General features: G+C 39.6%; 1 protein-coding gene across 1 annotated transcript in view; it reads left to right on the top strand.

The window, feature by feature from the left end:
• The first annotated feature begins 344 nt into the window (after window positions 1–344).
• The window catches only part of EPRS1 (glutamyl-prolyl-tRNA synthetase 1), a 70752-nt gene continuing 47231 nt past the window's right edge, over window positions 345–23865 (top strand). Inside the window, exons 1-12 of the mRNA XM_075530460.1 lie at window positions 345–512; window positions 2731–2815; window positions 3195–3294; window positions 4333–4489; window positions 8526–8665; window positions 9862–9959; window positions 12643–12769; window positions 13943–14135; window positions 15799–15970; window positions 17895–18128; window positions 20282–20366; window positions 20761–20820. Coding sequence (XP_075386575.1) covers window positions 467–512; window positions 2731–2815; window positions 3195–3294; window positions 4333–4489; window positions 8526–8665; window positions 9862–9959; window positions 12643–12769; window positions 13943–14135; window positions 15799–15970; window positions 17895–18128; window positions 20282–20366; window positions 20761–20820 — 1497 coding nt within the window. The 5' untranslated portion in view covers window positions 345–466. The remainder of the gene's footprint in view (window positions 513–2730; window positions 2816–3194; window positions 3295–4332; window positions 4490–8525; window positions 8666–9861; window positions 9960–12642; window positions 12770–13942; window positions 14136–15798; window positions 15971–17894; window positions 18129–20281; window positions 20367–20760; window positions 20821–23865) is intronic.

Here is a 23865-nt window from a genome sequence, read left to right as displayed (position 1 = left end):
CATTGCCAACTCCGCAGTGGCTCCTCGCGGAGATAAATGAGGCTTCTTTCCCGATTTACAGCCTTAGAACCCCCAAGGAGCTGCTCCACACGTCCTACAGACCCTACTAAGTATGGCCCACAGTATGGAGTCACCGGCACTGCCGCCAGATCAAGGGCAAACGGCGTCCTCCCTGCACCACGTGTCCTAAAGCCCTCCGCCCCCCTCCCCACCACGCAGGCAGAGCCACGCGGCCGCCCCGCCTCCGTCGGCGGCGAACGCCAGAGAGTCTGCGCGAGAGCGGGGCGGGGCCTGCGTCGCCGGCCGATGACGCGCATCGCGTGCGCAGTGGCGGCGGCGGCCGGGGCGAGGAGGCGGAGCCAAGGTCACTGCCGCGGCGGGCACGCGCACACGTTGCACCGTCTGGCTCTTCGGCGGGTGGTGGACTTCGCGAGGCTAGGCCGGCCGACTGACAGGACTGGTGGACATGGCGACGCTCTGCCTGACGGTGAAGTCTGGAGACCCTCCCTTGGGTAAGGGCCGCGGCCGCCGGTCTGTACGTGTTGCATCAGCCCGGGAGGGTGCGGGGCTCGGCCGCTCGCTGCCCTCCGCTCGGCGCAGTTGCTGCCACGGGTTGGTGGATGGGACCTGTCCGTCCCTCCCGCGTGTCCCCGGGCCGGCGGGTCTGCACCAGGACAGGGCGTGTAGGAGGCGCGGTGAGAACCTGGCTGGGCGACACGCGGGAGATCCTCGGACCTTCTCCCTCAGAGGGGTGGCTCCCAGCTAACTCCCATGTCCTTTTTGGTCCTAGTTTTCATCGGAGTCTGGGAATTGTTGGTAAAAATAAGATTTTAAAAGCTTGAAACCCCATTGTTTGCGATTCCCCTCTCTACACCCCAGCTCTCATATCTTTCTAAGTCACTTCCTTTCCCCTCTACTCTCAGAAAGGATGCTCAGTTCGTTTGAACGAAGCTGATGATCATGTTATCAGTTATGATTTCAACTGAAGTTACTTTTTATTTTTAACTAAAGGTGACCCGGTAATTGCTCGAACACACTACACACCCAGGGTGTCGCTTCACTCCACAGCCTGTGGGTGTAGCAAACAGCGCACACGTTGGAGCTGTCACTTAACTAACATGTTGTTAGTTCAGTTAGATTTTTTTTCAATGTGGTCAAGGTCCTTGTGGGTAGATTGGTTAAAATTTCAACTTCCTAGAACTGTAGGAAATTACACACAAGAAGAATTTAAGTAGTGTAAAACTTGCTTTCCTAGCTTCCTGAGATGTAAATATAGTTTGGAAATATATAGTGTAGACACACAAACCAAAAACCAAACAAACATCCTCGAGTGGATTCCAACACAGCGTTCCTCTAGGACAGAGTAGAACTAGCCCTTTAGTATCTGAGGTTTATCAATTTTCTACAATTTAAGAAAGGAAACTGTAGGGTTGATTGGGAGAATTAAATGAAGCAGTGTGTTTAAAGTATGGGGACACATCTTAGACTCAAACACTTGTCTATTTGAGTCAAAGTAAGGCACAAAGGATTGATGAATCAATGTAGTAAATTTTATTATGCCTGAGAGGCAGTGTTATACTATGTTTTTTTTTAATTTTATTTTATTTTTTTTAACGTTTTATTAGGGGCTCATTACAATTCTTATCACAATCCATACATATACATACATCAATTGTATAAAGCACATCTATTACATTCTTTGCCCTAATCATTTTCTTTTCTTTTTTTTTTTTACATTTTATTAGGGACTTATACAACTCTTATCACAATCCATACGTATACATACATCAATTGTATAAAGCACATCCATACATTCCCTGCCCCAATCATTCTCAAAGCATTTGCTCTCCACTTAAGCCCTTTGCATCAGGTTCTCTTTTTTTCCCCCTCCCTCCCCGCTCACCCCTCCCTCATGTGCCCTTGGTAATTTATACCTCGTTATTTTGTCATATCTTGCCCTATCCGGAGTCTCCCTATCCGGAGTGTTATACTGTGTTACTCGCGTTTAAGCTCTGTACTTCTTTGACTTGCATCAGATCCTTACTCTCACCCATGCTTAGTCAAGGATTATGAGCTAGTTATTTGGCTACTTATCTTTTCATTCAGTTTTCCCTTCCATGAAATGGGATAAAGTTGCTATTTCCTTTTGGTTCTACAAAGATTAGAAATAACCTACTGTGCAATGTTTAGGTGAGTACTTGCTGCATAACAATCACTGAATTACGGTAATTAAAGACTACACAAGACACTGTTTTAATTTCTTCTTGCCTCTTGAGGGAGGAGAAAATGAGTGTCGGCATCCCTAAGTGCAAACCCCAGTGGTGCAGTGGATTTTGAGTTGGACTGCTAACCCCGAGGTCAGTAGTTTGAAACCACCAGGCACGCAGCAGGAGAAAATAAGGCTTTCTACTCCCATAAAGAAGTACATCCTCAGAAACCTACAGGGCAGTTCTACTTTAAGAGTCAGAATTGATTGGATGGCAGCGAGTTTGATTTGGTTTGGGATTTAACTGGAAACTGCATGTTAAAAGCAGTTGGACTTTGCTAGTGAGTGGGCTCTGATTTGTTATTTTTCAAAACAGTTTTTTTTTAAATTTATAGATTACTGTGGGAAAAAGTTTACTTTTTGCAGGACTTAATTGGTTTGTTGAGTCATCCACACTGTTTTATGACACAAGTTATAAATACTACCTTATTTTATTAGCAATCTTTTCATCTTATTACTTTTAGGAGCTTTGCTAGCTGTAGAACATGTAAAAGACAATATCAGCATTTCTGTTGAAGAAGGGAAAGAGAATATTCTTCGTGTTTCTGAGTAAGTGTTCTTACATCCTTTTTCTCAATAAAATATCTCAGTATTAAATATTATATGCTTGTTTTTCTTACTAATTAAGTTGCTTTCTTGTGGAAAGTAGTATGCTTTCCTTCATTCTAAAAAACCTATACCCAGAGACTTCTTTTTCCGCAGACGATTCCATTTGTATTTTGCTCCAAAGTGAGTTGTTGGATTTAGCTAACACTTCAGAACAAATTAGAGTTTGTTAGGTTGACAGGATAAATTAGGCTGATCTATTTTTGTTAGTATAGCAGAATGTGTATGATAAATTCAGTAGGTTTGGGGGTTTCTTCGCGAATCTCGTGACTTTTACCATTTGCTAGATTAATAGATTAATCTTTTATCTCATTTATTGTAGGGATGTGATGTTTACAGACATACATTCCATACTTCGTTACTTGGCTCGAGTTGCAACTGCAGCGGGGCTCTATGGCTCAAACCTGATGGAACACACTGAGGTGAAGAGTGAACATTTCTGTGTTTGATTTATGCCTCTGCATTTCGGAGAACCTCACCATGTTATCATTGGTTTAAGAATCCTAATACCGTATCCTGGTTTAAATTATTGACTAAGCAATTCTCTTATTTTTATTTTCAGAGAAATTATTTTCCCTTTTGCCCCCTTAGCTCCTAAAATTGAAACTTTAATCTTCACCATCTGCCCCAGAAAGCCATGGTGTTGCTGCCTTCCTCTTCCTAGGTCCTCTCTCAGCTGGGAGGGACCATAATGCTGTGCTTAGATGCTATCAAGTCCCTCTGACTCTTTGTAATTCCGTGTAACGGAATAGAACTATGCCATAGTTCTTGCCTGTCATGTTTTTACCAACACGGATTACCACGTTTTTCTCTTGCAGACGTGCTGTGCAGCATTGGTTTGAATTGTCAGGCTTGGTTAGCGGCACATGCTTACCTGCTGCACCACGAATGCTCCTTTTAAGGAGCTGTGTAGGTCATCCGTTGAATCCAGCTTCTACCTCCCCTACTTTAGTAATGAGACAGCAAGCCTACAAATGTCAGCAGTCAGCTAAGGATTCCGCATGTTGTTCGTCTATATCGTTACAGCAATAGTAGATTTACTTCAAGGATTGTAAGAATACTGCTCTTTAGAAGCTATCCTTGTTTTGCTTTTCTCTTTCTGTAACTTCCTTAAATCTCATAAAATAAAAAGTTTCTTAAGATTTACTTTTTTAAATTGTGCACGTAGATGGCTAGGTACTATCCATTGGGTTTATTTAGATTGTCCCGCACGCCCTGCAAAATAAGAATACAAAAATAAAAACAAAGTGTCATTTTTATTTAGCTGCTCAGTTTGGATCTTGAGCACCACTAGAACTGAGTCCTCATAATGACTTAGTCGATAATTTGAGATGGGACTTGAATCTAATTGAGAAAACCAAAGTATGCTGTTACTACAGTTAGCGATCATTTTATTTCTTCTTAATTTTTAAGTCTAAACCCTGGGGTGCATTATTTCTTCTTCATCTTTTCGTTAACAGATTGATCACTGGATGGAGTTCAGTGCTACAAAGTTGTCTTCGTGTAACCTGTTTACCTCTGCAGTCAATGAGCTGAATCATTGCCTGTCTCTGAGAACATACTTAGTTGGAAATTCCTTAAGTTTGGCAGATGTATGTGTTTGGGCCACCCTCAAAGGTATCAGTAATTCCTCTTAAACACATGTACTTGTGTGTGTATGTGTTATATATAGACAGAATCTTAGGGCTTTGTACAGCAAATAACCACCCTGATTATATGAGAATTAACACCCCCCCCCCCCATATGGGTAAAGACTACTAGGCGAAGCTTTCGTAGTATACTTTTTTCCCGCTAGGCGAGCATCAGGCATCTCTCCCTGAGTTAGTGCACCCAGTGGTGTCACCTGGGAAAGTTCTCTCTGGTCACAGTTAATTTTTTCTTAACGCGCAGTTTCGCCCAAGTCTCATTTTTTGTGATGGCCAGTTTAAGAGAACACTGCAGCTGTGGAATTTGTTTTCTGCTTGGGAAAAGCGCCGCAGAAAGTTAAGATGTTGAACATAGCTTACAAGGACAGCTGTGGGGAAAACTCAAGCTTATGAGTGGTTTTTTCATTTCGAAAAAGGTACAATGCCCATTGATGGCAAGACCTCATTCTGGGCATCACGGACGAAAATGTTGACTTGTAGTACATTTGGAGTTCATTCCACCAGGTCAAACTGTTAAATCAAGCTCTCTATTTAGATGTTCTGAAAAGATTGCATAACAGTGTGTGACCAAAAAAGAGACTGATTTTGCCACCACAACAATGCACTTGCTCACGCAAGTGTGCCGGTTTTTGAAAACAAAACAAAAAAGCCCCACAGCATGTCTTTTTCCCCAGGCACCTGACTCACCTGAGCCCGCTCCTTGTGACTACTTTTTCTTTTGGGGAGTGAAGAGGACATGAAATGATAGCGATTTGACAAAGTAGAAGAGGCAGAGAAAAAAAAGGAGGGAAAGGAGGGCGGTACTCTCAGTCATCCAAACAGATGAGCTTGAAAAATATTTCCAAGAATGGGATTGCAGATTTGACTAATATATTAAGTGTAATGGGAGAGTACTTTGAAGAAGTCAAGGTTTCTTTGTTAAAAAAATTTTTAAATAGGCCTTGGCGGCGAGAGCATCCCTCGCTCCAGGGCCTGCGGAGATTCCACACCGAGCTCCCTGCGCCCCATAGCCCTCGGGAAGGGGAAAAATAATTTTTTTTAAATAGATAGCTTTTGGGGAGGAAATTCATTTGTTTTTTTGGATGGGTACCCCTCGTATTTCTGCACTCTAGTAATGGGTATTTCCTACCTGCTTTGCTGTTGCTCTGATCATCTCCATCTTGCTGCCTCAGCACCTTCAGAGCTGGCCTTGTCCCTGCTAATGAAGCCCTCCTCCCGTCTGCTTAAGGCACCGCTCTCCTGCCCCAGCCTTGGCTTTACGGCAGCACTGTTGGACTTTCTGTGCTCAGGAGGCGGGGCAGTGGGAGCTGGGAGTGTCTGGAACTGCGGTTCCTCCAGGAACCCTCTCTGTTTCTCGTCCTTCCCCAGATTGCAATCATTAAGAACATGCAATAGATAAGAATACACCAACTTGGGATACAGTTGCCTTTTCAACAGCTTTTGGGAGGTATAATTGACATATGAAAAACTTGTGGTAAAAAAGTTTTGCTATATATGGACTTCTATGGACTAATCACAATAATCAAGATAGTGAATATTCTACCACCTCCAAAAGCCCCTCATGCCTCATTTGTTGCCCTTCCCCTGGTACCAGGCAAGCACTCCTCAGGGAACGCGGTTATTTTTTTCTATGTTTGCAATATTAATTAAATACAGATTAACAATATATGGGAGGTAGGGAAAGGGGGAGCAAAAATTTTGAAAAGGCAGGATCCAATATGTAGCCAGGAGCAAAGTGACTTGGGATTTGCCTAGGAATTTACGAAAAAATAATTATGTGCTCCTCAGTAAGTTAGACATACAATCGTCATAAACCCACTGACATGGCGTCAATTCCAATTCATAGCAACCCAGTGTAGGGTTCTTGAGGCAATCTCTATGGACGTGGACAGCCTATCCATCACCCTTGTAGCGGCTGGTGGGTTTGAATTGTAGCCTTCCGTTAGCCAGACACCCAACCAAGTGCTGCTGGGTCTTTTTAAATTGTCATATGCCCTAGCAGTGCTACTCTCATATATCTTGGTGAGAAATTGGTTGTTAAAACACAAATGTTCCTAGCAGTACTACATAAAAAGACAGAAGTCAGACACATTTTTGCTCACCTTGATGGTAATTTTATCTCCTAGAAAGGAGAACATTTGATAAAGAGAATTCTTAATTTATACCAAGAATGGGACACATTTTAAAAATCCTTAAATAGATTCTTAAAGTTTCACTGAATTGAGGAAATAAGCTAGAGTTTGAGAAAAGGAACAATTGATGGTAGCCAGTTAAAACTAGACTGATCAGTCATGCGCTACAGATGTTCCAGGGACAGATAGCAAATAGAATTTTTGGTGATTAAGGTAGACGGCATTCCTGACGTGACATGAGAAAACAGACCAGAAGGGCATTAGAATCAGTGTACATTGTAAATTCTGACTACAGGATCAGTGGTTGTGAGTGGTCCTGGAGAAAGTGGTCCAGGCTGGCTGTGCAGAACCAGGAAGGACAGCTTAGGATGGGGGATCTACTGTAGGAAAAGTGAACTGAAAACTTGAGGTGTATTATTTGCTATGTATAATGAAGACACAGGCATGAATATAATTGAGAAGGGCATTTTAACCAAAACATTGTAAGTGGAGTATGTAAGAAGGGGATTAAAAGGGTACTTGAATTTTGTTTATTAAATAAGCTGAAATAGTTTACATTTAAAAATGTAGACAGTAGGCACATTCATTAGTGTTTTTATGCTCTCTATATTTTCTGTGGCTCAGCTTTTTTTAAGTAATAACCAACATACGAGAGTAAGTGAAATGTATTGCTACAAAATCATAGAAAAAAATTTAAACAAAAATTTTAAAATGTGAAGTATTGTTTCTCAACGTTGCCTTCATTTAGGTCCATGGGCTCGGAAGGCAGTGTTGCCATTTCTCTAAGCCTTCTTGGAAGAATTCTCTGTTCTTTGATTTTATGACATCAAGACAACAGTTTTCGTAGTCTTGAGGGACCCAAGTCATGTCTCTTTGAAATAGTCCTTGGGTTTGGGAACAAAAAGTATTTGGAAGAGGCAAGATCACGGCTGTGTGGGGCAGAAGGGCTAAGGTTTCCCAGTGAAAGTCGCACTGGGACAGCCTTGCTGCTCCTGCAGAATGAGCACATGCATCATCCTGATGGGAAAATGCACTGGTGCAATTTTCCCAGTTACTTTCTCACCACTGCAGTTTTCTAGTTTCCTGGGTCCTTTGAGGAAATCTGTCAAGATTCCCGTTTCAGAATCCTCCAGTCTCTGTAACCATCAGATCTGACCTCTCTGCCTTACTTGGTCCAGCAGACCCTCTTGGAAGCTGCTCTTTTGATTGGACCTTTGCCGTTTTGAAGGCACCCTAGCACCACTAAGACAAAGTGTATTCCTTAGAGAACCTTTCTGCAGCCCGTACGCATATCAGGGATGTGTTTAAACAGGTTTTGGAATAAGCCCATGCATGGAAACCTAGTAACTAATTTCTGACTTCATAAAATAAAGCTGGTTTTGGTAACACCTTTTCCTGTATAAGTTTATTCTTTTACTCTTTTTGTCTATTTAGATATTTGACAGTGTTTCCAAGATAATGTACTTCTCTTAAGGTAGTAGCTTTTTGATGGAAAAGAGTGAAAGATCTTCGGGACTTATTTTTTAGATCCCATCTGAAATGAGTTACTTGATTATCTTGATTTTTATTTAATTCAACAATTGATTTACTTAAACTTTTTCTTCAATATGAAACTGAATTGGCTTTACAATTGTGTGGACACAAGGGTGGAATCTGGTATTTAATTTGAACTGAAGAAATATATTTCATAGTTTTGTGAATGCTGTAAGATAAATTCAGATACTTAAAAACATTTCAACTTGTGCTTGGATCTTACAAATTTCATTATAAAAGAGTAACTTTAAGCCATCATGTTTGTTTAAATTAACTTGATGAAATCTTTGCTATTGAAGCTCAGGTTTAACTGAATGGTTTTGAAATTATGTTTCCTAACAGGAAGTGCTACCTGGCAGGAGCAATTGAAACAGAGCAAAACTCCAGTTCATGTAAAACGTTGGTTTGGCTTTCTTGAATCCCAGAAGGCCTTTCAGTCAGTCAGTTCTAAATGGGATGTCTCACCCACAAGACCTAGAGTGGTAAGACCTTTTCTTCTTCTAAACTGTCTGCATGCTGACAGTTTAGTCTTCCCGAGAAACAAATCTTAATGGAAAATTATTCTGACAAATTTCTATTCGTAAGCAAAAAACAAAATTAAATGAAAACGCTCTTATTGGAACAATCTACCATTAAGTCCTGTCTTGGCTTTAAATTCTCAACTATATGAAACCTCAATATTGGGAATGATATGTCTAAAAGATTATGATCATGCACAGTGTACCCTACAGACTCCAAGTAATGAAAATGTCATTGCTTTAGTTATCCATTCGTCATTTTCTCCCAAATTTCTCCTTTCCTTTTGAACAAGTGACCATGGAGCCCGGGATTCTGCAGCTCTTTCTCGTTCTGCATAGAGGAGGGAGGCTCTCCTGTCCCAGCCCGTGTGGCTCTGCTTTGATCTCATACGTGTGTAGTGAAGTTTCCGTTGCATCAATGGTTTTGAAGTTAGTGCGACAAATTCCGAAAGCCACTGCTTAGATAAATCTCAGCCGACTAAAAACAGGCTATAAATCTTGACTTAACTTCATGGCCACATTTGATCAACAGGTCCTACTATTTTACCTTTCTCATCTATAATTTTTTGTTTTTTACCCATTTCCACAGACATTGCTTTTTATTGAGGTTATATTGCCCAATTGAGTTTGCAGTTTCTGGTCTCTTGTTTCTCTAGTTTCACATCTTCATCGTCCCAGGTAGTATTATTATTAAAAATGCAGACAAACTGTCACATTATCTCAGATGCCCCGGTTGTAGAACGAGAAACCAGTCATAAAGCTCCTGTGTGTTCTTTGTCCTTCCTCTGCACCCACGCAACACGGTGTTTGCCGCTGCTCTTCTTTGCGCCTGTTTTGCCTATACCATTGCTCATTTTCTTACACTCTGTCCAGATGATGTTTATTACTTGTATTCTCGGGTGCTACTTGGTTTTTAACTCCTTTAAGCTTTTCTTGGTAACCCTAGGGGCTGTTGGTTAAGTACTATTTTTTTCCTGAGTTTGGTTATATTGTATTCCTCCACCAGACTCTGAGTCATCGGGTAGGAATAATGTTCTAGTCCCCTTTTTTATAACCTACTCAGTGCTTTGCACCTACTGGGTACCAAGGAAGTATTTGTTGCATGAATGTATTCTTAAATATTTAACTTGTAGCTATTTTTTTGTTATTCTTCTGTTTAGGCACCTGAACAGAAAAAACAAGATGTTGGAAAATTTGTTGAGCTTCCAGGTGCAGAGATGGGAAAAGTTACTGTCAGATTTCCTCCAGAGGCTAGTGGGTAAGAATGTGCAATTTACATTTATAATGGTACATGTTGAGTGAAGACAACTTTTAGTTAGTTAATGAAAACTTTTAATATTAATAGGCTATTGATATAGAAGAAAATAAGAGATATTAATTGTACGAGTTAAACCCTAAACATCAATAGCTTACTCAACATTAACAGTTAATGCCAATATATTGAGTTTATAATATTAGCTTATTAAAAATAATAGAATTGTGTGTGTGTGTGTGTGTGTGTTTATACTCCCCTTGACAGAATTTTAAGTATAAATTGGAAAATGCCCACACAGAGAAGGGCTTAAATTTTATTTGGATTTTGAGATTTTTCTGGCTTTTATTTAGTAAGTATTGGTATTTGTACTATGAGCAATCCTTTTACTTAGTAGGAAGAGTTGTATAATTACTCTAAGTTACCTTTTCCCAAATAAAGGAGGCGTGTCCGGAACAGTCCATTTCCTGTTCCTCTGTTAAACGTGCAGGTACTCCCGTGCTTTACACCATTTTGGCAATATTAGAAAATATTTGAATTGATCATTAGGGAAGGTGGCTATTGTTGTTGAGGCCACCAGCTCATGACTTCCCCAGGTTTTGCCCAGCATTCCCTAAATTGGAGGGGGAGCACTGTCTTGTAGTGGTTGTGAGTTTGCCTACTAATCACATGGTCAGCAGTTCAAAGTCATCAGCAGCTCTTTGGGAGAAAGACAAGGCTTTCTGTTCCTAAAGGGTTAACAGTCTTGCAAACCCCTAGGGGCAGGACTATCCTGTTCTTTAAGGTCTCTGAGTCAGAATGGACTCATTGACAGTGTGTTTGGTTTCAGAGTTTTGTACTAATTGACCACCTAGTGGACTTGCTTCTAGTAATTCTATTAATATAATAAATGCCTCTTAGTAAGTCAGCCTCCCTAGAGGTCTTCTGAAGTTTACAAATGACATGATTATTGTTTTCTAAATTTACTTTAATTTCAGATTTGTGTTATATAGCCAAATTACTACCCATTTATTGTAAATGGAGTATGTAAACAGTCGAAGCTAGCAGATAAGGAACCAGCTTTGTTTTTGCTATATATTTGTTCTTTGCATGTGATTTCATAAGCACAATTAACAGTAAAATCAGTTTTGGAGCTCAGGTTCTACTTTTATCTTTGCTGCTCTAAGTGGTAAAATAGAGGCTAGGTGGAAGAAGGTAGAAGAGAAAGAAAGGCATACTTCATAGATATTTAAGTTCACTTCCAGATCATGGCAATAAAGTGAGTTGTGACAACTTTATTCCGTGCATATGTTAGGGTTTCTAAGACTTTAAAATCTTTATGGGAGCAAATAGCTTCCTCTTTCTCCTGCAGAGTGTTTGAACTGCCAGTCTTGTGGCTAGCAGCCCAATGCTTACCGTACAGGATCACCAGGGCTCCTCTGGTGCATATAAAAGTTCTGTTTGTACTTTATTGAAACCTATTATGTGTGGAATAGCATTATGAAAGAAGCTTAAACTATTATTTAAATTATCAAAATGTGACGCACAAAATGAACACATGCTGTTGGGGAAATGATGCTGATGTATCTGAAAGAGAATTGCCACAAGCCTTCAATTCATAAAAAAAAAAATCCCCAAACCTACAATATCTGTAACGTACAATAAAGCAAAGTACGGTATCTTGAGGGAAGCTTGTAATGACTAGACATGATTGGTAGTTGACCAATAATACTTACCTGTTTTAATTGCTATAGACATTTTGAGCCCCTACCACCTGATACAAGATTGGAGAGACCTTGACGGTCTTCCCATTGGATAGTGACCTTGGGGCTTGATAAACGCCACTTTTTTAGTAGTGGCAGTACATAACTGTTGGAGATGAACATTTGTCCCTTTTGGATCTTATTATTTTTCTTGTCACTAAAGAGTGAACTTTTTATAGTTAATTTTTGTATAAAATAAGTTTTTTTATTCCAAGACTATCCTGTTATGTCAACATCAGAGATTATGCTCTTAACCTAATATAACTTCGGGATTTGAAATGAATTTTAATCAGCCTTTGGATTTTCATATTCATAATTTTGGTCATATCTCCTATGCTTCTTAAGAGTTCTGATGACAAAAACAAATTGTTATCCCCTCTGTGTTACATGGAAGGCCAGAAGACTTGACTTTTGCTCCTTATTCATAGCTAACAGCTGTAGCATCTCATGTGTACAGCCACTAGCAAATGCTTTACGTTTACTAGCTGCTACTTTAATCCCACCAGCCATAGAAAACGACACTGTTAGCTCCAATTTACCAGTGAATGAAACCTGGAAAACGCGTGGAGTTTAGTTCATAATCATAAATGTGTACCTAGTGTTAGCTCATTGGTTGTGACAGATGTGCCATAGTAAAGTAAGAAGTTGACACCTGGGAAACCTGCAGGGCACACAGGAAAACTCATAGAAAAAAGTGGTTATAAAATTCTCCCAAGTTCCCAGTCCTGTGAGAAAGACACTGCCGGTGCCATTGCAAATGTACTCTCTAAAACTCTTGTCAGGGACAGATGCTATGTCACAGTGCGTTTGTTCAAAGAGAACCTGTGGCTGGGATACCAAAGAAAACGATTTTTGGTTTTGTTTGTTTTCATCTCCTCAAAAGGGTAAAGTTTAAGAAATTAGTGAAAGCATGTTAATGAGTTTCTTTGTGAAATGTTTTGTTTTAGCTACTTACACATTGGGCATGCAAAAGCTGCTCTTCTGAACCAGCACTACCAGGTTAACTTCAGAGGGAAACTGATCATGAGATTCGATGACACAAATCCGGAGAAGGAAAAGGAAGATTTTGAGAAGGTAATGAAAAGTGTAGTGATGACCCTTTGACAGAAAATTTAATAAAAATTACAGCCTAAAACATGAACCTCATGCCTTTATGGTATGGAAGTAAACTAAGTTCTGCTTTTGCCTCATTTGTATACGGGTATCCCCAGCTTTTCCAAAGTCCGTTTATGTCACTTCACTTATACGGAAGACCTGCCTGTATTAGTAACTGTTCTTGCTAACCAAAGCGGATTTCCACTTAAAAAACTCAGGTTCAGCATGAATTTGGCAGTGACCTGCTACAGAAGCAGCTTGTTCCCTGAACAGAGACAAGGGTGTTGCCAAGCTCCTTCCCCAAGAACGACACTCAGCCTCAAGCTGCCCTAGCTTTGAGTATGTCTGTGAACACCGTATGGTAGTGTTATTTGAGCTTTTATGTGGTACGGGGTTATGGTTTGGTGGGCTGTTTTGGGGACCTACGATGCGCAAAGCATTTGCCTATAAGTGAATAACGATTGCTTCTTCACTTTTCACATTTCCAAGATTTCATTGGAACTGTCTGCTTCCGGATAGCAGGGTAAACCTGTATTCTATATCTAAGCCAAGGAATATTGAGCTTCCATTAAAAAAATTAAAATATTTTACTCTTCTCTAAATTTCTCTGAAATTTACAGAAGTGCTATGTTTTCCTGTAAGTACCAGCGTCTTAAATGAACTGGTAAAAGGAGGCAAGTTTCCTTTTTGGTCATATGATCTTAAATTTATGAATGAAACAAAAACTAGGTTTTGGAAATTATAAAGGTTTCCTAATGTCTTACCAGTTTTGTTCATCAGCATTGCAGTATATTCCAAGTGAGGTCAAGTAATTGTCAGTAAAATCAATAATAGATCTTTTCTGGAGTAAATGGAAACCTGTCATGAGATCCTCTTTCTCAGTTGGGAATATGGAGGTTGATGTAATAAATACTTAGAGCTCTTTTTAATTTCTGATCATCTTTAAATTCACTTCTCTCATAATTTGCCCCTTAAGTCGTAGGAAAGTGGAGCCAATCTAGTATGGCCAATAGCCTACAATTTCCAATGACCATTTTCAGTTAGTGTAAGACGTGGTGCATTACTCGATTTTCCCAAATGCAGTAACAAGGGTTGAAACTGCCCAAGAACGAGCCAAAGGTAAACTGATGGTTATTTTGGATCACATTGCAGGTTATTTTGGAGGACGTTGCGATGTTGCACATTAAACCAGATCAATTTACTTACACCTCGGATCACTTTGAAACTATTATGAAGTATGCAGAGAAGCTCATCCGAGAAGGGAAGGCCTATGTGGATGACACTCCAGCTGAACAGATGAAAGTGGAGCGCGAGCAGAGGGTAGACTCCAAACACAGGGAAAACTGTAAGGCTCTTTAGGGCTTCCTGTGTTAAGTGATAGTCTCATCGTAGTCTTTGCTTTATATAATGTGGGTGTTTTTCTGTGAAAGAATTGTTTACTCACTTGAGAATATGATCCCTCTGTTCATTTTTCTCTTAGAAGTGTTTTCCCTATTCTTTAAAGTCTTATTTGTCGGAGTCATATTTGCACAGGAAGTGGGATCCCATCTGTCCTGTGTAGTATTACATTCATCCTATTCAAATCCTTGCGCATCGCTCTCTCTCCACTATGAAGCCTTCTGCGAGGTTTCATGTTACTGCTACTAGCACTCAAGTCCTCCGATAGATGGGTGGATAAAGGGGAAAGTCATCTTGCTATGGCCCGTGTCTCTGAAATACTCAACAAAGAAGCATGTCTGTATTGCTCATGACTTGTCCCCTGAAGCTTCTCCGGTGGGCTTCTGTCCATTATGTTATGGCCAGACTTGACACTACTGTATTTAAATCTTGAGGGTCACATTTCATAAGAACAGTAAACTTGACTTGCTTAGTGCTATCTTCTATTGCTTTACCAGTGGGATCATTGTGTAACAGCTTTTCCTTTTCCATATGGGACAGATGTGTGAGTTTCTGACACAGGCAGGACTGTTGAGTGCTGTGGGATCAATTCTAGCTCACAGTGACCCGATAGGTGCAAAGTTACAATGGGTAGCTACCTCGTAACTGTACCTAGAGGGTCACTGTGGGCTAGAATTGTAACTTTGTCACGTAGAGTTGTTCTTTTCTGGGATTTAACACTTCTTGTCTACATTATAGGCTGTTCCTCTCATGCCTTATTTTCTTACTTAAAGAGTATTTTCTCCCTGGGATGACAAGGAGTTTCTAGTTAGCCCATAGACTCAGGCTCCCGTTCTTCGGGTGGGACCGGGGCTGCAGTGCCAACGCCTGTGGGACCCATAGCCCAAGTCAGATTGGTGTGTCCCCCGACGTGAAGCAGCAGGTGAAGAGAGACCTTCTGTTTCAGAGGCACAGAGTTAAATTGGAAGGGGGTGGGGTGGAGAGGGGTGGCCAGGTGAGCCAGAATAAGCAACAATGGATGAGCAGAGCTTTTAGACTATGTACTTTCTCTCCGGGCCTTAATGTAGCACTAGGCTGTATTGGTGACCTTACCCCTTCTTAAGCATATTTACAGAGTGCACATTTTCTAAATGTATTATGAGAATTTTTTTCCCATTATGAAGTGAAGCATTTGCTCTAGGCATCAGCTATTGAATGTAGAACATTTTAGAATATTTTTATTGCTAAAATAAATTTTAAAAAGAATATTTTTATTGTTAATTAAGTGAAGATTTTCAGAGTAGAGCATCATGAATACATGTAACAATTTGTATACATTTTGTTTCAGCTCATCCATGCAAGCCACTCCATGTAATGTCGCTTATTCTCCTTTCTCCCTGAATCTTATTTCCATTCTCTTTCCTAATCCTCTAAACAGTGTCACTGAGTAAAGGCTGCCCTATTGATCTTAAATGGTTTATTGATAATAATAACATTTTAAAACTAATGCATTGTGCTGATAATATAAGACAGGGCCTTGAAGATTTGTATCAAGTTATAGGACTATTAAAGTAATTTGTATTGGACCACATTGGTAATACATTCAGTAAACTAGACCTACCATTTTATAGCTGTTGAGAAGAATCTACAAATGTGGGAAGAGATGAAAAAGGGAAGTCAGTTGGGTCAGTCCTGTTGTCTCCGAGCAAAAATTGACATGAGTAGTAACAACGGCTGCATGAGAGACCCAGCCCTCTATCGCTGCAAAATTCAACCACACCCAAGGACTGGAAATAAATACAAGTAAGTATTGTATTGTGGTGGGTATCCTTGGGTGGCCATAAATACATAGTGGATGCTGGCAGACTAGTTAAGAGACCTGGGCCCTTGTTCATCCACCAATGAACTGGCTGGGCAGCCTGTGTTAAAGGCACTTGTCTCTCCTGGCCTCAGTTTACCCACTGAGTGTAAAGGTTGTATTAGAGTTACAGGTAGTACCTGGTTTTGTTCTGTTGACTTTCGTAAGTCAGTTCTGACGTGGGCCACATACCTCGTGTCTGTTTTGGTTTTCATTATTGCCTTTTGTTATCAGTAACTTTATATGTTGGATCTTCCCTTGACGTAGGGGCTTGCAAGTGTTATGTAAATGCTTATAGATACATTTTAATGCATCCAAATCTAAAAAAATATACACCATAAAAATTGACTCCTAATAGGGAGAGTTGAATAGTGTTGGCATTTTGTCAGTTGTGGAAATAACTTTACTTGCAGATGGCTCTGTTTGGGGGATACCACTGGGAAATGGCTATGGTGTTTCCAGTTACGAAACTAAAATTTGAATGTATGGTCCTTTTTCTTTTTCTTTATCTATCTTTTAACATTTCATTTCTTCCAAATCTGCCTACCAACTTTGGCAAAGTAAGTCATAAAATTGAACATGTGAGAAGGATGTCAGCAAATTGTGTGGTGCAATATCATATGCAGCCCATTTTACTGATAATAAGATGGACAAAAACAGTTGCAAGTATGGGTCACTGGAACACATGCGTTCTAAGTTGTGGACCTATGTTTCTGAGATCACCTGTCTCCATAAGAGTTATTGTAATAAAAGTTCCAGAAATATGAAAAATATAAGAAAGTATCATGTTTTTTGGGTAGTTTAAATTAGTTTTTAGTATCTTCAGATTAGACTTTTAAAAATAGTTCTACTCTTCAATATCTTATTTTATAAAATAATCCATAGAGTATATGTTTTTATAGTATAAAGAGGTTTACTACATGCTGAATTAAACTCCAAAGATATATTGGTAAATGTAAATGATTGCCAGTAGGCTATTTTTAAACTTCTGGGTATGGGTGAATGTGTCCATTTATAGACAAACATGTACATGCAAGGGTACTTCAACACTTTTTTTTAAACTTCAAAACTTTTATGGAAACATTCCATTATTCAGTTTTCCCACAAACTTTTTGTAGCCCCTTGTATATGCCGATCTTGACTAAAATGCATTTTACTAAACAAATACTTGGAATACATTTGGAAAAGTAAATTTGGATTCACATTTTCAGCATCAATTATTTTAAAAGCATAATATAGTAGGGTCTAAGTGAAATCAAATTTAAAAATTAGAAGGCCTAATACAGTGATACGTTTTTAAAAGTTCAAATGACAGCCATGTGTATGTATGTATATTATTTTGGTTAGACATTTTAAAAAGACAGTTCCATCTTAAGATGGAATTTTAACCTATTTTTTTACTTGCCAAAAATGGAAACGTGGTTCTTGAATGCATTTAATACCAACGTTAAAGCCTTTAGGATTCTACTCAGTTGAGGGGTTACCAAGGAGATTCAAAAGCTAAATTCCTGTTTCTATGTATCTGTTAGTTTTTAGTATTTTCAGATTAGGTTTTTTCGTTAAAACCACATATGTGTATGATTCTTTTTATATATGAATATGTTGCATATGTAGTGAATTGTTCATGTAGACATATATGTACATATACACATAGTTTTATTGCTCACTATTATATTCTCAAGCCAATACAAAAATGATTGTAGAATTTGCCAAAACAATACACTAATGTCTATTAGATTATAAATATGCTTTTTTATTTGAACACTGAGTGGAAAGTGGATTCATTATTCACAAAGGCTTCAAAGGGTGAAATGTTTCATTTGTACTTTAAAAAAATTTTTTTCTCTCTTCCCTTCCCTTCCCCCCCAGTGTTTATCCAACATATGACTTTGCCTGCCCTATTGTGGACAGCATTGAAGGTGTTACACATGCCCTGAGAACAACGGAATACCATGACAGAGACGAACAGTTTTATTGGATTATTGAAGCACTGGGCATCAGAAAACCATATATTTGGGAATATAGTCGGCTAAATCTCAACAACACGGTCCTGTCCAAAAGAAAACTCACATGGTTTGTCAATGAAGGACTAGTCGATGGATGGTATGTTGAAAGTTGTATTGGATTGGTAGGAAGTAAGATCCCAGTGCTTTTTACAGTGCTTTGAGGTTTCGGAGAATGGGGGGGTGTAGAGTGGGTAGGCCCGCGTCTCTGACATCATTGCCACCAGTGCATTAGGGTCCCCGGTTCTGTTGCACACAAACGTAGTGGGCCTGTTGTGGGCCCGGCACTCAGGAATGGAAAGCACGTAGGAGGTGCATTCTCCACCAATCTTCCCATTCATAGAAAGTGGCCGTGACTTCCTGTTCCTCTTCAGATCAGCTTCATTCTGTACTCGCCTTCTTCTGACTGGGTCCCAGAAATACCCACAAAGCCTGAGTTGCGGTGATGCCGTAAATGTTCTCTGCCCTATATGTATTGAGGACAAGTTGTGGGACAAGTTGCCCAGGGATTTCAGCTCCCAGAAAAAGCTTAAAACCTTTGTAGCCTATTCATAAGGAATATAGGATGTGTATCAGACAAAAGTATAAAACTGAAAGTGATTTTAGACAAGAAATGCATCTGTTCAGGTGGGTTACTGAGAAATGGTGTGGGGGGCTCATCAGACCTCCAGCTTCACCGCAGGCAGGAGAATCCAATACCACGTCTGCCAAAGATGAGTCCTGTGAGGCAGAGCTCAGACACTTCCCCACATTTCAACTCTTTCCGGCATTATCCTGATACCAGCTATCCCTACCACCTGTCGGTTTCAGTAATGTGTTGCAACGGCTACCCAGAATCCACGGCAATACTCATAGTTATGGAAGTTTTATTCGGCAAGTTAGGTTACAAAATTGTCAGGATACAGTTCTTTAGTCTACAATACCTTTGTCCGTTCTGCTGCCAAGCATGCCTGTCTCTGGTCCTTGGCCTACATCACAAATTTCTGGGGTCTGCCCTAACTGGGCAAGTGTTACAAAGCTTCTGTATTGCTGATAAGTGTCCAAAGGATATCCCACTCTGCAAGCCAGCCTCCTTGCCCCAAGACAATCAGTGTTACTTGTTCTGTGGCCTGGGAGGCTACTGCTCATAGTTTACCATTGCTTCTCTGCAGGGATCTCAAACACTCAGCTCCCAATTCTTCTTTTTGGCTATTCTTTATTGCTAGCTGTGAGACGCTTTCTGCTTCTGATATGATCCGCTTTATACCAGTAGAATGCCCAAATTGACCAATCCCCTCATACCAGAGCCCCATACACCCTATTTACTACATATCCCCCACCCCCCCACCCCATAGCCAGTCGGTGGGAGCTACAAAGACTCCGAATAGAACGCCATTCCAAGTAATTTCCTTCATTGCCGCCATATTTTTAAGTCTAGAAAACTGAAAATCTGAACAAAAATGTACATTTAAAGTCCCATCATATAGTGACCAAGGTTTATGCTGAATATGTTTGAATAAAGCATATGTTTTTTCTGCAACTTATTGTGTAGCTTAATTTGATAAAAGGTAAGTTTATCTAAAACAGCAGTTCTCAACCTGTGGGTCACACCCCCTTTGGGGGTCAAATGACCCATTCACAGGGGTTGGTTAAGACCAGCCAAAAACTTAAATATTTCACAATATATAATTACATATTTTGTGATTAATCACTATACTTAAATTATGTTTAATTATGTTCAATTTGTGACAGTGAAAATACAGCCTGCATATCAGATATTTGCATTACAATTCATAACAGCAAAATTAGAGTTATGAAGTAGCAACGAAAATAATTTTATGATTAGGGGTTACTACAACATGAGGAACTATATTAAAGGGTTGTGGAATAATAACTTTTTTATATATATTATTGAAAGCCTAGGGTTTTTATAAAGAGCATTTGTGACCCGGAGAACACCAATACTATCATCTCTTACCTGATCTTAAATGTTTGTTTAATAAAGAGCACCTATAAATGCATTAACGCAGGGCCTTTTTCGAATGCACTTTCAGTATTCCCATTTCACATTGCCTTCTCTGAACAATATCTGACTAGTAAGCAGGTTTCCTCATGAACATGGGCTCACTTGTACGATGATCCACCCAATTAAGTCAACTAGGTCTTAGGCCAAATATTCAGAACTAATCAGTATTATTTGTTAACCTGTAAAGGTATTTGTATTCTGCATCTACACACAGACTCAGCAGTAATTAAAAATTTCCACATTTCCAGGGATGACCCAAGATTTCCTACAGTTCGTGGTGTACTGAGAAGAGGGATGACAGTTGAGGGACTGAAGCAGTTTATTGCTGCCCAGGTGAGTCAGGGTTTCTTTCTCAACTGTGCTGAATTTGAAGTGTCCATTGATACCATTTTAGTCCTTATTATTTCTTACAGTTCTCTTATTATGCAGGGTGAAATTCAAGGGATGCTCTGCACTGTTTACAGTAGTGGAAAATTGAAAATGTCCTCTATGACTAGCCTGTTGTTGAACAAAATAACTGGTGTCTTTTCTCCTATAAAATGATTCACAACAGAACCCCTTAGTCTGTGGGATAACCAACTTAGCTTGTATATACTAATTTGTTCTTTTAGTGGCAGTGTACATAAAGCATTTATTGCTTGCTTTTAAGAGATATTTCACTTGTAGTAAGATTTTTAAAGTTCTAATTACTCTTGCCCCTTAACTCATGTTATTAATGTTTTTCTAGGGCTCTTCACGTTCAGTTGTGAACATGGAATGGGACAAAATCTGGGCGTTTAATAAGAAGGTAGATGTTTTAACTCTCAGCTTGCTTTTCTCATGTCGAACTTCTGAATAATATAGTAATTGTAGAATTAATTGGTGTGCACATAAGAGAGAAAATATAAAGAATATTTGCGGACTTTCAGGAAAATGGAATGTTTTCCTTGTTTAAGTATATAAAAAGCATTGAGCCTGCTAACTGTTTCAAACAAATACAACAATGGAAGCATATTTGAAGTTTTGGGGAGTGGTAATAGTTTTTTCCTTAAATTTTATGAACACTGCATCTCATTTTTCTGCTTTCAAGCTGCGAGCTCTCTGTAAGAAGGTATTACGTAATGAATGCTTTTATTTGCCTTAGTGCGTAACTTTTATCGTATTCCATGCGATAGCCTGAGATGATATACAGCTTTGAAGCACAATCACATTTATATATAAAAGAAAAGATGTACTTGGACAAACTCTTGTCAAATGCATTATTCCTAGTTTTAAGAGAGACGTCCTCTGGTTTTCTTAGCAACAAAGGGAAGATTGGGCTAATTCCATTCTAGTCCTTGTGTACAGAGAGGACTCAGAATTCTATGATTACACATTTCATTGAGTTGTATTGAAGGTTCATTGATTGCAATTCCTGTGTCTTACTGAATCGCAGCTTTTACAAAAATTGCTCCTTAAATGAAACCAGATGAGGAATATTGCATATTGATACTGTTAATTACTAATTGGAAGCAGGTGCTTAGACGCTATAATAAGGCAACCCACAATAAATGCCAAGTTTTAAACTATGGTCTCTGTGATTGTGTTCTGTACATTGTTTTCGGAGGGGAGGGGATGGGGTGAGGGCGGGGGCAGATTGTTGCTTGATTGTGCCGATGCTTTGCCTCAAGAAATAGTTGCTTGTCTTGCATGCGTCTCGAGTTTCTTTTATTTAGTCTCCTGTGATTAGTCAGCTTTTCAGTGTATAAAGGAGTTACTAATTGGTACTTCCTGTTGCTGCAGTTACTAATAATATTAGTGCTATTTGTAAGCAAAGTTAACATTGATGCACTTTCCATTCATCAATTTTTAGAGATTTTAATTTTTAATAAGTTAAAAAAATGATGTATATTCTACTCTGTTCAAATAGTGCTGTTGGGTGTGGGAAGATGAACAGTTCATCCCCCATCCCCCTCCCTCTCTGCCCTTTCCCACCTGTCTTTCCCTAGAGAAACCACCTGTAGTTCTTTTAGACGTTTAGGTACTGATATTTATCACTGTCTTTCTAAATGGCATACATGTATGTTTTAGATTTAGCCATTATTAAGAGTTAGGTGTCTTATTTTTCTCATAACCTTTTGCTTTTCTTGTAGTTTGTCGTATTGTTGCTCTTCTTATTGGCTTAACTTTCTACTTGAGTCTGAGGCTCCTCACTTTCTGAGTTGTTCAGATGCTTCAATTTCCTCTTGGAGATGCTTCTGCCAGTAGCTCGGTGCTCCTCTGACTGGGTCTGCATTAGTGATAGCCCAGGCACGGCTGTCTTCCCATCTGTCTCCAACCTCATCCTGAGGGTTCCCTCTGCCTTTGTCCCATGATGGACATCTGGTTTCCGTATCGCCCATCTCATTGTATCTTCTTACTTTGCTGTAGCATATCCTTTGATAGCTCTCTTAGCAGGGGAGCATGGGATGGAAAAGATTTCTTGAGACCTTGTATAAACGCCAAAGCCCATTGACTACTGTTAATTTCTATTGACCCTATATGGCAGAGCAGAATAATTAAGGCCCCCCCCCAATACTATTCACTGTGAATAGTATAGGATCTTTTTGTGCCTATTGTTCTGAAATTGCATGCTGGTGTGGGTCTATTTGCATCCATATCCCATGGAAGAAAATGTGGCTTCTTGTCTGGAAGCCCGTTCTGGGAAAATTTCCTGAATTCTTCCATTTTCTTTTGCTTTTTGCTCTCTACTGTATATTTTCCCCTCTGGATCTCTTACACATTGTGCTGGTGTTGAACCAAAACTAAACTCATTGACTTAGCGTTGATACTGCTTCGTCGCAAACGTATCAGACTGGGTAGAATTGCCCCGGTGAGTTTCTGAGAATAACTTGATTATGAGAATAGAGAGCCTTGGTCTTTTACCAGCAGAGTGGTTGGTGGTCTCGAACTGCTGGCTTTGCAGTTAGCAGCTCGGTGTGTACCACCACCAGGGATCCCCCTGTATTCATCCGCTGTCATTAACTTCTCTTTTACTTTGCGTCTTATCTTTTGGTGTTCTCCCTTCTGGTACATCATTTCACCTTTGTTGACTTTTCTGTTTATATTATCGTATTTCCAAGAGTAGTCTTTTGTTACTCTTGCATTTTCTAATACCTTCGTGTTTCTGTTTAGTGCAGTCTCTATAGATTCTTCAATCCTGGGCTTCATATACTGAAAAATAGAAAAACATTGAGCTCTCTCCATTTGCCCCACTTGTACAGATACCTGGGACACTGTCAGTCACCGAGTCTTTCAATGAGTGTCTAATAGAAAAGGGGTTGGCATTGCTTTTTGCCTTTTTTCTTTACTAATTAGGGATCTATTTCTTAGCCTGCTAAGTCGGTTAGTCCTCTTTTATATATTTTTTCCAGTTCCTAAAATTTTGTGGCTACTGCCCCCTTTCCTGTCCTATTCTTTAGATGCTTTCTTGCCTTTTTGTAACAACATTTTTTAAAGTAACTCCTCCTAGAGCCGCTAGCCAGAGTTCTTTAATTACGTGCTTCTGTCAAGAAAGCATTATTTACAGAGTTATTGTATGTGGTAAAAATGCAGGGAGCACTAAAACGGAGAGCAGTTAGTAACCTCAATCTCAGTCTCCCCTGAAAATACAATCCTTGTTTTGTTACCAGACTTCATCTTGACCTGAGACTAATGTGGCACTTTCCTGTATCATTGTTAAGTAGGATATATCTATTTCTGTAAAAGAACATTTCCCTTGTTACCCATAGGAGACACTTCAAACGTTTATTCCTAACCCTAACCTCATTGTCTCAATGTTTTTTCTGATTTACTTGAGGGATAAGATGTACACTTTTTAGTCAAAGCAAGAGTC

The sequence above is a fragment of the Tenrec ecaudatus genome, chromosome 1 (genome assembly GCF_050624435.1).
Source record: "Tenrec ecaudatus isolate mTenEca1 chromosome 1, mTenEca1.hap1, whole genome shotgun sequence".
Classification (NCBI taxonomy): domain Eukaryota; kingdom Metazoa; phylum Chordata; class Mammalia; order Afrosoricida; family Tenrecidae; genus Tenrec; species Tenrec ecaudatus.
The sequence above is the reverse complement of the archived record's forward strand: the minus strand, read 5'-3'. Positions and strand labels throughout refer to the sequence as shown.